Genomic DNA, 12406 nt, shown 5'->3' on the forward strand with positions numbered 1-12406 from the left:
TTCAGTAATAGGTGACGAACATTTGTGCTGTGGATCTGTTGGATCCCAGCAGCACGAATGATCCCATATTCTTTTATCAGAAACATTAAATTCGCTTCTGACCACTCCACTGCCAACACAAGTAAACAATAGACAAAACAGCAGATGAATGCTCTCTATGCTGGTAGTGTGGAAGCAAAGATGACGTGAGCTTTCTCTGACTGTTCACCAAAAGGTGACAACCAGTGGAACAAGTGTGATGCCATTCGGTCGTGTCCACATACCTCTAACACAGAGAGAATTCTTGTTTGTTGTTGCTCATTCACGTACATTTGCTACAGTGTAAACCAGATTTAAAATGTGTATGGATGCAAGTCTGTATGTGTCTTATGCATGTAGTTGTGAATGTTTGCACAATCTGTCATAATTTGTTAGTCACTAGTGGCACAGTTGTTTATCAAAATGTCACGCCTGCATATTTAACCCTCTAGCAGGTATGCCTACGAAATAAGTGTGCCGCCCACAAATAAAATTGTTTTGCACTATTCCATTGTTGTTTCACTACTGTGAGCCCACATTTATTCCTTTCTTATTGCTTCAGCTAACACAGTGATGAACTGTGTTGTCATATATCCAAGTGAGACGCAGTAATATAAAGTAAATAGTCACCTAACCTGAGGAAAAGATTTATGTTCCTTGCAAGAAAATGACCCAGGCTATGAGCTAGCAGCACAACCCACAATGAGGCAGTTGTCTACAAGATAATTAGCAACTGAATATGCAGTTAGCTGGGATCTGATACGACTGTGCTGTTTAATGCTTAGATGGGTCATTACAGTGAGATAACACCTGTCCGTGGTAACATAGTGATAATGAAAGTTTAATTCATTGTTGTTTAATTTAACAGTGCTTTAGCTCATATTATGTAAGTTGCGTTTATTGTTGTTTCATTAAACAGAGATTAAACTATGATTTTGCTCATACATACATGCTTATCTTGGTAACATAAAGGCAGCTACTCTTTGCATGTGTGCAAAGTATGCTGTGTACCTACTTGTGTTATGAACAACAGTGCACCCACTTGAGATTTAAGTAAAAAATTATGAATGTCTGAAAAGATGTATAAAAATGTTTATTTTGTCTTACATAAAATATTGAGGATTTGCATTTCACGATAAAAATAAGTGGTGTTTCTTTACAGTGGCAGAAGGGTTGGTCTATGTACACATTTCTAAAGTCATACTAAAAAGTGCATCTGGATATAGCATAAAATATTATAAAAATAATATTGCCCACAAGCCCAGACAGCCAAAAATCTGGTGAAACTAATGCCACATGGAGACAAATGTGATGTTCTGCATTTCACATTTGTAAATGTCTACTATTTGTGTGCTTATTAAGTCCACAGAAGTAACTTTCTTCTTCAAGCCTTGAGACACTGATCACATGTCGACCACGTAGTTCGGATGCACTACGAGCAGCGGGTCATCTTCCTCCGACTGCTCCTCTCCCCGGAGTCCGACACTACTCAGGGGGATGATCACCTGGTCCTGTGAAAAGACAAGCCAAGTGGATGCAGGCTACGGTAACATATCAGTTATAACTACCCTTAAAAGACAATCTATACAACCATTAGCTTGTCATGCTGTAACTCCCCCCCCCCCCCCCCCCTTCCACACTCATAAACAAACCACCTTCAGTACACTACTTCACTTATACTTTTAACGAGCAACCCAATACACTCATATACTTCAATCTTGCAACATGTCATTTGATATTGTCAATAATATACAGTTTTTAAGCACACAACTAACCCTTCAGGCCAATAATTTGAGTATTTTGCCCTGATTTAAAAATATCACTATTTGCACAAGTTACAGACAATAATAATAGTACTAATAAATAATAATAATGATCTGGCTCGCAGGTATATAGTTGTTTTATGCTATTAAAATCACAAATTGTCATGTGAAAATGAATTAACTGACGTAAATCACGAGTTTACGTGATTCTACATAATGAATAATTACTGTATACATGCAATCACTTTCTTAAAAAACAGGAATATAAATAAAAGTGTAGCAGATGGCGAATTGTATGAGAAAGATGAAATGCTTCTCTCAGAGAAACAAATTTTCTAAAAAATTTGGGGTCAACAAATTTACTGAATAACTTATCAAGAATAACTGAATGAAGTTCTCTGGTTTCAAAGGCTTCTTCAACTCTCAAAAATCTATAATGTATATATGCAGACTGAATACCAAGGCCAAGGTCAAGGAGGTATACGAGGTGCGTTCAAGTTCTAAGGCCTCCGATTTTTTTTTTCTAATTAACTACTCACCCGAAATTGATGAAACTGGTGTTACTTCTCAACGTAATCGCCCTGCAGACTTACACATTTTTCACAACGCTGACGCCATGATTCCATGGCAGTGGCGAAGGCTTCTTTAGGAGTCTGTTTTGACCACTGGAAAATCGCTGAGGCAATAGCAGCACGGCTGGTGAATGTGTGGCCACGGAGAGTGTCTTTCATTGTTGGAAAAAGCCAAAAGTCACTAGGAGCCAGGTCAGGTGAGTAGGGAGCATGATGAATCACTTCAAAGTTGTTATCACGAAGAAACTGTTGCGTAACGTTAGCTCGATGTGCGGGTGCGTTGTCTTGGTGAAACAGCACACGCGCAGCCCTTCCCGGACGCTTTTGTTGCAGTGCAGGAAGGAATTTGTTCTTCAAAACATTTTCGTAGGATGCACCTGTTACCGTAGTGCCCTTTGGAACGCAATGGGTAAGGATTACACCCTCGCTGTCCCAGAACATGGACACCATCATTATTTTAGCACTGGTGGTTACCCGAAATTTTTTTGATGGCGGTGAATCTGTGTGCTTCCATTGAGCTGACTGGCGCTTTGTTTCTGGATTGAAAAATGGCATCCACGTCTCATCCATTGTCACAGCCGACGAAAAGAAAGTCCCATTCGTGCTGTCGTTGCGTGTCAACATTGCTTGGCAACATGCCACACGGGCAGCCATGTGGTCGTCCGTCAGCATTCGTGGCACCCACCTGGATGACACTTTTCGCATTTTCAGGTCGTCATGCAGGATTGTGTGCACAGAACCCACAGAAATGCCAACTCTGGAGGCGATCTGTTCAACAGTCATTCGGCGATCCCCCAAAACAATTCTCTCCACTTTCTCGATCATGTCGTCAGACCGGCTCGTGCGAGCCCGAGGTTGTTTCGGTTTGTTGTCACACGACGTTCTGCCTTCATTAAACTGTCGCACCCACGAACGCACTTTCGACACATCCATAACTCCACCATCACATGTCTCCTTCAACTGTCGATGAATTTCAATTGGTTTCACACCACGCAAATTCAGAAAACGAATCATTGCACGCAGTTCAAGTAAGGAAAACGTTGCCATTTTAAGTATTTAAAACAGTTCTCATTCTCGCCGCTGGCGGTAAAATTCCATTTGCCGTATGGTGCTGCCATCTCAAATGGGCAACCTTCACGCCTTCCCGGACACATCGCGTCAACGAGTTGCACCCACAAATTGACGCTTGCCACATTACAAACGAAGCCCATATTCAGCACCTGTAGTGTGTCACAAACTTTGAGAAATACTTAAGTCCACAGAGGTGTGTGTGTTTTCAATATGTCTTGCACTTTCTGTGCAGTCGTTGTTTGAAATGCTGCAGGTACTTATGAATAATCCTCTATGTCTTAACAATCCCCCCAGCCCCACGGAAAATGAAATGGGGGAAACATTCATTCCATATTGTTACATATGATTAAGACATTAATTAAAACAACCATGTATTAATGTTTTTGAAATAAAATTGGTAGTCAAAGGGTTAAAGCATCTAAGCTGTGGTTTCATTCAATGCTGAGATGCTATTTGAATTAAGGGTGAATACCAAGTGGGCTGAAACGGGAATAGGAATTTGGATTTAGGAGGCAGGCGTGCTGGAGTAGTCTGTCCAGTTGTGAAAAGCCAATGTGCCAGGGTGGAGTAGTGATCAGCTCACCTGCCTGGTGAGCAGGAGACCCAGGTTAGAATCCCGGTCTTCATACTTATTGCTTCAGTCTGCACGTATGTTATCACGGATTATCTCTTAAAAATTGTTTAAAGTGCAGTAAATTAAATCGTAAGAGTAAAATTTAACAAAGCAAGAATTGTACTGACATTTAAATGATTATTAAATAGGATGGCAGCTGTGACTGCACAGCAGTGTCAGATTCATTCATAGTTTATTACTGTTTAGGCTCTTTACTATCACAATCTCAGCTACAGATTTTTCACAATTTGCCACACTCTCAGTTTTGACTCAATGCTCGCTCATCGCAACGTGTATTATTCCGTTTTCAGTACCGTGACAAGTTTTTGTAATAAACACCACATATTAAGAGAAGCATCTTCACTGGTGCACTAAGATCTCAGGACCGAATATCATCTGCTATACGAGCTAAGTATTTTTAATGGTGTGCTACTCTGCACACGTTATTCGTGCATTAAACTGAAGTCCTACATAACAATGTAGCTGCTAGGTTAATGCCCCCGTCCTGACACCAGCACACCAAAGCACTGTTCGTGATATCTGCCCGTCACCCTAATTCACTGTTGGCGATACAAAGTTTCTTCGTGCTGAAACAACAAGACAGTGACCAAAAATACTCGTTTCATACCAAGGAAATTAGGTTATACACTGTCCTGTCACATTATTGTAACAACCAGCTAAAAACCTGAATAATCAACTTTTGGAGCACATACCAACACTAGACATGCAAAAGTAAGACTCAATGAGGTTCTGGAAGGTACCGACAGATATTGTGGAGCTTCAGCAACTCCAGTTCCGTGGCTAGCTGTGTTAGGTTTTGTGTTCGAGCATCCGTGGCACAAACGGATTTTCTCGATCGAGTTTAAATCCGTGGAGTTTTGCGGCCAGGGGAGTACGGTAAACACACCCCGGTGCTCTTCGAACGACGCACGTACACTGCAGGCTGTGAGACAGGTAGCAGTGTCCTGCCGGTAAATGCCATCGCACCGAGGAAAAACGAACTGCATGTAGCGGTGTACGTGATCCTCGAGGATAAATACATACTTGTGCTCACCCGATACGCTTTCAGAAAGATGAGATCACACAGTGAATGCCACGAAAACATTTCCCTGACCGTAACGCTCCCTCCTCTGGCCATAGACCTTTCCGACAATTGTTGCAGGGTGTTTTCTTTCTGTCTGATGAAGCATAAAACTCCATTCATCTGAGAAGGCCACCTGTCGCCATTCGACGGACGTCCGGCTGCAGTACTGGTGTGCAAACTGCAGCCTTTGTCACTGATGCACAGCCCATACAAAGCAATGCTTACTGATTGGTCCTTGAGGTAGACACTGCTGGCAGCCCCTTGCTCCATCTGGGTGGTCAATTGCTCAGTAGTTGCACGCCTATTCACCCACACACACAACTGCTGTCATCCATGACCTGCTGCGAACCACAGATGCATTGGCACTGGCTTTGGACACAGCCATTTTGTTATGCACGGTATATTTTGACTACAGCCAGCTGCAAACAGCTTACAAATCTGGCTGTTTCGGAAGTGCTTCCATCCTCGGTCTGAAACCTCAGTGATCGTGTCCTTTCGGATGTCAGATATATCACTCCGTTTCCACATTACAACGAGGAATGCACTGTTTTTCCATGTCTCACCGAGACACTTTATATACCCTCCACTGCTAGTGCTCCAACCTGCTATCTCTGAGTGGTGACTGTATGTAGATGTCGGCCCTACGTGGTGGCACATTAAAGTGACTGGACCGTGTACACTGGCCAAGTTTTCTATATCCTCATCATATAATTAGCACATTATATTGTGAGATACATAGATCAAAATTTAAATTTGCTTCTCTCTTCACACAATATGCTGAAAAGGTGAGACCCACGATCTCATTGAAAATTTAATTCTTTTTGTCATCACATGTGGTCAAACAATACTGGTTACCCAGTGCAAGTTGTAAAATGCCTATACAAACATATATCCGTTCTCTTGGAAATACCACTTTTTTTTTTAGTCTATATTAAGATCCCACAGTGGGGCAGTCGAAAGTGCTAGCCCCAGTAGGTATTCAGATTGAACAACATAAAGCTATTGAAACTTAACCTTCTGCCAAAGACCACGGTCCTGTTACCAGCTCGACAGACAAATTACAGAATTAAGTCTGTATGATGCATAACGTATCCAAAACTCTCAACTATGTGATAACCTCGAGTAACCCTCACAGGAACATGGTTCAAACTTACCATTCACATGAAATGTCAGCATACTTTTAAAGCAACAAAGCTTGGTGTTTCAAAGCCAACTCTTTCAAAGCTGATCATTGTTAACTTGAAGCATGACACTGTGAGAAATACATCAAAGCACTGCTTTATATTCAACTTAGTAATAAGTCCTGAAGCCTAAATATTAATTGCCAATCTACAAAACCAGTGTGTTCAAATATGGATCTGTAATTACTGGGTGGAGCAGAGGAAACGCATGTTTTTTGAACCGCTAGTATGCGGCGACGAGAGTGGGTACTGACCTTGAATGAATGTTGGCAGACTGCCCGTACAATGCAGTTTCAGTTGCTATGGAGCGTAGAGCATTGTGTGTTCGTTGTCAAGCAGTACTTTAGAAACAATTACTCCGTAGTCACAGTGCAATGTATTTTCCGTCAAAATTCATTGCGACATCTTTTCCGTCAAAATTTTAGACGGCAGTTCTTGCTAGTCCGAAACGATCGGCTAGACGACAGGCCCTAGTGCTGGGTATGTCACGTCACTCGCTTTACCGCATCTTACATGATGATCTTAAGTTTCACCTGTACAAGATAATGATCGTCCAGCAGCTTAGTGAAGGGAATTTTGTGCAGCGCGGAGAGTTTTGTCGTGTAATGGACAAAATTTTTACAGAAGATGTAGATGCTACAGTCTCCATGAGTGATGAAGCACATTTTCAAGTAGAAAGTTACCACAATGTTCAAAATTGTCGGTATTGGGCACCAGAGAACCCACATGAATTACGCCAAAGACCTCTCCACAGTTTAAAACTAACAGTGTGGTGCTGCGTTTCAAAGATGGGGATTGTTGGACCCTACTTTTTCGAAGGCGAAGGAACTGCAGTTACTGTGACATCAGCGTGCTACATTAAAATGCTAAACAATTTTCTTCATCCAGAACTAGAAAGGTGTCAAGTGAACATGACAGAAATATGGTTTCAGCAGGACGGTGCCACAGCTCACACAGTGAAAGCATCCATGGAAGGGGTTTGACAAATGTTTCCAGGACATGTTATTTCGAGATATGGTGATGTTTACTGGCCCCCTTGCTCACCTGATTTGTCGATATGCGACTTAGTTTTGTGGGGATATTTAAAATCAGAAGTTTACATCAACAAGCCTCGTACAGTCAATGGCCTGAAGAATTCCACTCGTCAGGAAACTGAAGCTGTGCCGAATGAAATGTTGGAGAGAGCCAAGCTTAACTTTCGGGAGAGGATCCAAATTTGTACCCAGCAAGAAGGACGTCATATCCAAGACATTATTTTTCGACCCTAATTAAAGTATGTATATTTCAAAACAGCATTAAAAAATCTATCAATTAATGCTTGATTTTATTATTTTTATCAAACCGCGTCCCAGTCATTCAATAGCAAATAACATGCGTTTCCTCTGCTCCACCCTGTATATTTTTCATGAAACTGAAAAAGTCATATTTAATTTTGTGTGGACAAAGATTTCGCAGCTAGGTGACAAATTCTCTTGGTCATATTACATTCCATCCCTCTCTTAACTGTGCAATGAAACACAGACTTGGAGCCCCGAGGCCCACAATCAATAGTGAAGATTTAGAAGGTCAGTGAGGAACTGAGCGACAAACAACATTTCAACAGCAGCGAATTACTTGCTTCCACAAGATGATCACCTGTCTACAATAAAGCAACTGAGCGACAAACAACATTACCACAATTCAGTGGACTACTTCACCTTTCTTCGCATGGCTCCTCAACTGATTGTTTCCAAAGCAGAATCTCAGACACATTTGTAACAAAAAGACTCTGTACATTTGTTTTCACCAACAAAAAGTTCAACTCCCACTAGTCTCTCTCAGACTCTTCCCGAATCTTTCTAAAATACCTGACCTTTCTGATGAATTCAATCCCCCTGAGAATTCTCAGTTTTCCAGTCAAGTCACCTCCTGCAACAGCATCACCTTTGAACACCAGAAACCGATGTCCAGCCCTTCAGGGTATTACAACATGAGACCCATCCCTTGTATCACATGGAATACTATCTTGCAACAGAGATCTAATTCATCGTTTCATTAGGGGAGGGGGGGGGGGGAGATTGGGTCGATTGGGGGAAGAGATCAAACAGCGAGGTCAGCGGTCTCATCGGATTAGTGAAGGATGGGGAAGGAAGTCGGCAGGGCCCTTTCAAAGGAACCATCCCGGCATTTGACTGTAGCGATTTAGGGAAATCACAGAAAACCTTAATCAGGATGGCCAGACACCGTATTGAACTGTTGGTCCTCACGAATGCAAGTCCAGTGTGCTAACCACTGAACCACCTCGCTTGGTCAGAAATATGAGGTATTGCTTAGGTGGACCAGTGGGTCAACTAAAACTACCAATATCATATGTCAGCTTTGTCCTGAAATGTAATAATGATGTGGCACATCACACCCACACATGTGCAAACAGAAAGAGAATGGAACAATGACAATATTTCGTTTGTACTGTCGGTTGCAGTGACAGACTGATCTATATCCTAGCTCGAGGTCTAGGTTAGACTGGAGGGTGACAGTTTGGTCGAACTGCCAAAGTCAACGAATGTTGATATAAAATCTTGGATGTGGCAACAGACTAAGCCGTAGTGCAGCCTGAAGTCTAGGTATCCTGAAAGGTAACACATTTGTTGTGAGGTGGTAATGTGGAATCAAACGGTTCATTCAGTCACTCCGGCTCTCGGCTCTTTACTTACGTGGTGCACCAGCCGGTCCAGAACCTTCTCGACTAGTGCCTTCCTCTCGAGCAGTTCCTCTTCTGTCTGGATCTCTTCAGCAATCTGCTCCAGGTACCACGCCACTATCACACTCCTCCTGATGCCCTCTGTACTTCCACCTGCAAAAACAAGTGTCATATGTCACAAATTACCTGCTTAAACAACATACCCACTAATTTACTACACAATAATAAAGGCCAATTCACACTAGATGTCATGGAACATAATGTCAGAACATTCCACAACAAATTTCAAAGGGAGCCATTCACACAGACCACCAACAAAATGAAGCGTCATTGCCAAATATTCTCGGGAAGATAATTCTGATTGTCATATTGACAATGGCAACTATTCAATTGTGTTACAGTAGTGAGTCTTGTGTCTTCTAGACCTTTATTGGTTGATTTGTTTTCATGACACATGCGAAAGACCTCTATATTTTTCCTATAAGTGTTCTTCCATAAAAGATGCTAAATATATGAAAGTGAAAAATGATTTACATTTTACAACACCTGCACGAAGAAAAAGCCTTCACTGCATAAATAAGTAGGCAAAATAGGTTACACAATCCTCATTAAACATACTTTTTTCAAATAGTGAAAATGAAAGCTCTATTTCTATTTTTGGTGCTACTTAGCAGTTGAAAGAAAAAAAGACACAGAGGATAAAGTATTGCCTTCTAAATATTATTTGTTGTATATATTTTCTTGATCAATCAAATGATGAAATGTTTTCACAACACTTTTCTTATTCTTCTAGTTCACAGTCACGTGGAAAATTTACCACACTATCTTCGTCAAGAACATCTTACAAATTTTCCTTTGGTCATTGATAAAACTTTTACTATCATTGCTGGTTCCTTAATTTTTATGCTATACTGCACCTTTTTGTAAGACAAACTGTACTTCATAATTTCACTCAGACCATCATGCACAGGACTAGAGCCATGACATTGTGTTGATGTTCCTTAGGGTGTGACACGTCTCCATTTGACTGTGACGTTGCCTGTTGTTCTATCCAAGTAATGTCCAATACAAAATGAACTTTAACCTTATACCTACAAAGTGAAATTAATTTGAACAAATAATATGCCTATTAAATGTCAAATTCTAACAGTCATAATATGTTTACGTTGTCAGTTTACCAGCTGACCCTGTCATGAATAAACATAGCTTTGAGGTGTACCTGCAGGTTTGCCGAACCTGCGATGTGCAGCCTGCCAGGGGAAATTTTGCGATACCCGGCCTGCCAAACATAGCATTTTATGGCAATTTTTTAATTAAAAGACTATAACACAGCATTTGAAGTTTATCATTTAACTGTGTGAAATTTTACTACACAATTTATAATTAAATAACTGATGAGAAATGGAAAGAACTGAAATCATTACGGTATCTGTAACAATATAAGCTGGAACTATCCACTTGTTCTGTGGTTCCACTCCTAATAATTTTTTCTTCCTTTCTTTCATCTCATTTTCTGAATACATAGTGATTAAATGAAACTGTCATTTGCTATGTAATTTTTCAGTTATGTTACATAATAATCACACTTTGAGATAATTTATGTGGTTAGATACTCATTATTTAACACTTGAAAATGAAAATCAGAGTGAGTAACATTGACTGTATCGACATACCTCCTATGGAAGCTCCTCAGTTACTCTTTGCAGTAAATTTCTTAAGTTTCCAAAAACATATTTCAAAAGTTATATATAATTAAAGTGGATGCTGTGGTGGAATGAGGATAGGGTATCTTGGCCCTGAATGTATCACCAATGAGTGAGTAATGAACATTGCCAAACTGTGGCCAAGAGCAAAGTTAACCACGCAGTGGCAGAATATGCTGCTGAGCACAACATGTTCGATTTTGATGCCTGCTTCACCATCTGCATCCTTCCTCCAAGCACCACCTTCTCTGAATTGCAGAGAAGGGACTTACACTTGCAACAAAACCTTCACTCCTGTAATCATCCTGGCCCATATGCTACCCCCTGCATCTACACCCTGTACCCACGTCTCCCCTTCTTCTGTTCTGTAATTCCATCCCAACCCACTTCCCCACATCATCATCATCATCATCACCACCATCATCATCATCTGTTACACAAATGCACTGGCTCCGGTGCTGGTGTGTCACATTCCTGTTGCATACGTCTGCTGACTTCCTCAGAGCCATTAGCCAATCTTCCCCAGTCCTTCCCCCCACACCCCCGCTCTTTTCTCCTCTCATCATCCCAGTGTTCCTGTCACACTGCAGTCCTGGCATTGTGTACCGGCAGAGCGGTGGGTGGCATGTGCACATCTGCGTGTACTCGAGCTTGCAAAATTGATCGTCAAAATGCAATCCAAGCTTTGTTTAAATCACTTCTGGGCCACAATCGCTGTCCTCAGACTGTAGGTAGGCTAGCTGGGTCTCATTCCCATTTTGTTTTGTTAATTATCTCCTTAAATGACCTTTTTTCCTTTGTCTTTCTTAATTATTATTAGTGTCAGTGAGAGATTTGCCACAAGATAAAGCTGTCATTTCTGTAATTCTGAGTATAAGGCCAAGACCAACTTCGCTAAACTCCATTAATTAGAAGAATTTCCTAAATAATTCGAACCATTTCAAGTAACTAGTTTTGGTAAAGCTCAGCTCAAATAACTAAAAGTGATTATTTCCTATTCTGATCACATTGTTAACGTGTAAACAGATGTAATTACTTTATGACTGATAATGTTAGGAAATAACCCATTGAAATCCTTAAACTTTTCATGTAGCTAATTTCAAAAGCACGGTAGGAACATCGGCACTTAATTAGTTTCCAGCTAATTAACACTTATGTATGGTATTGCATATTTAGCTGTTTTTGCAGTTTTGTCATCAAGAAGGCTTATTTCAGTAGAAACTCTTATTGTAATATAAAGTTCAGACCAAAAACAGTTTTTTTTCCACACTGTCCAATGAATCTGAGATGTAAAATTCTAACTGTAAATCATCAAAATTACATATTTAACAATGTGAAACTTTAGCAGCCATTTTTGTAAAGCTATATAAGCACCAGGCCTGAAGCCATTTTTAAGCCAGTCAATACTGAGATTTTGAGCGTGGAACCCATGTCAGTCAAAACAGCAATAGTGCAATGATGTATGGCCTTAAAAAAAGAAGAACAGTGAAGCAGGACAATTAACAATGATTGCCAATTAACTTCAATATTATAAAGTGCCAACATATCGTTCATATGTGCAGAAGTAAAACCTGTGAAACCAAACATGTGTGTTTGTGTGTGCGTGTATGTGTACCACATTATTGGAAATAGATACTGCTGTACCCACCGATATTCACGGCCAATTTGTTGCTGTGATCACAGCAACTGAGAAACTATAAGCTGATTTATGGCCATGTATG

General features: G+C 40.7%; 1 protein-coding gene across 1 annotated transcript in view; it reads right to left on the minus strand.

The window, feature by feature from the left end:
- Positions 1–1088: 1088 nt before the first annotated feature.
- The window catches only part of LOC126215343 (DNA replication licensing factor Mcm6), a 68006-nt gene continuing 56688 nt past the window's right edge, over positions 1089–12406 (minus strand). The window contains exons 14-15 of the mRNA XM_049942025.1: positions 8996–9135; positions 1089–1529 (exon numbers count right to left, since the gene is read on the minus strand). Of these exons, the coding sequence (XP_049797982.1) occupies positions 1422–1529; positions 8996–9135 (248 nt within the window). The 3' untranslated portion in view covers positions 1089–1421. The remainder of the gene's footprint in view (positions 1530–8995; positions 9136–12406) is intronic.

The sequence above is a fragment of the Schistocerca nitens genome, chromosome 12 (genome assembly GCF_023898315.1).
Source record: "Schistocerca nitens isolate TAMUIC-IGC-003100 chromosome 12, iqSchNite1.1, whole genome shotgun sequence".
Taxonomy (NCBI): Eukaryota; Metazoa; Arthropoda; class Insecta; order Orthoptera; family Acrididae; genus Schistocerca; species Schistocerca nitens.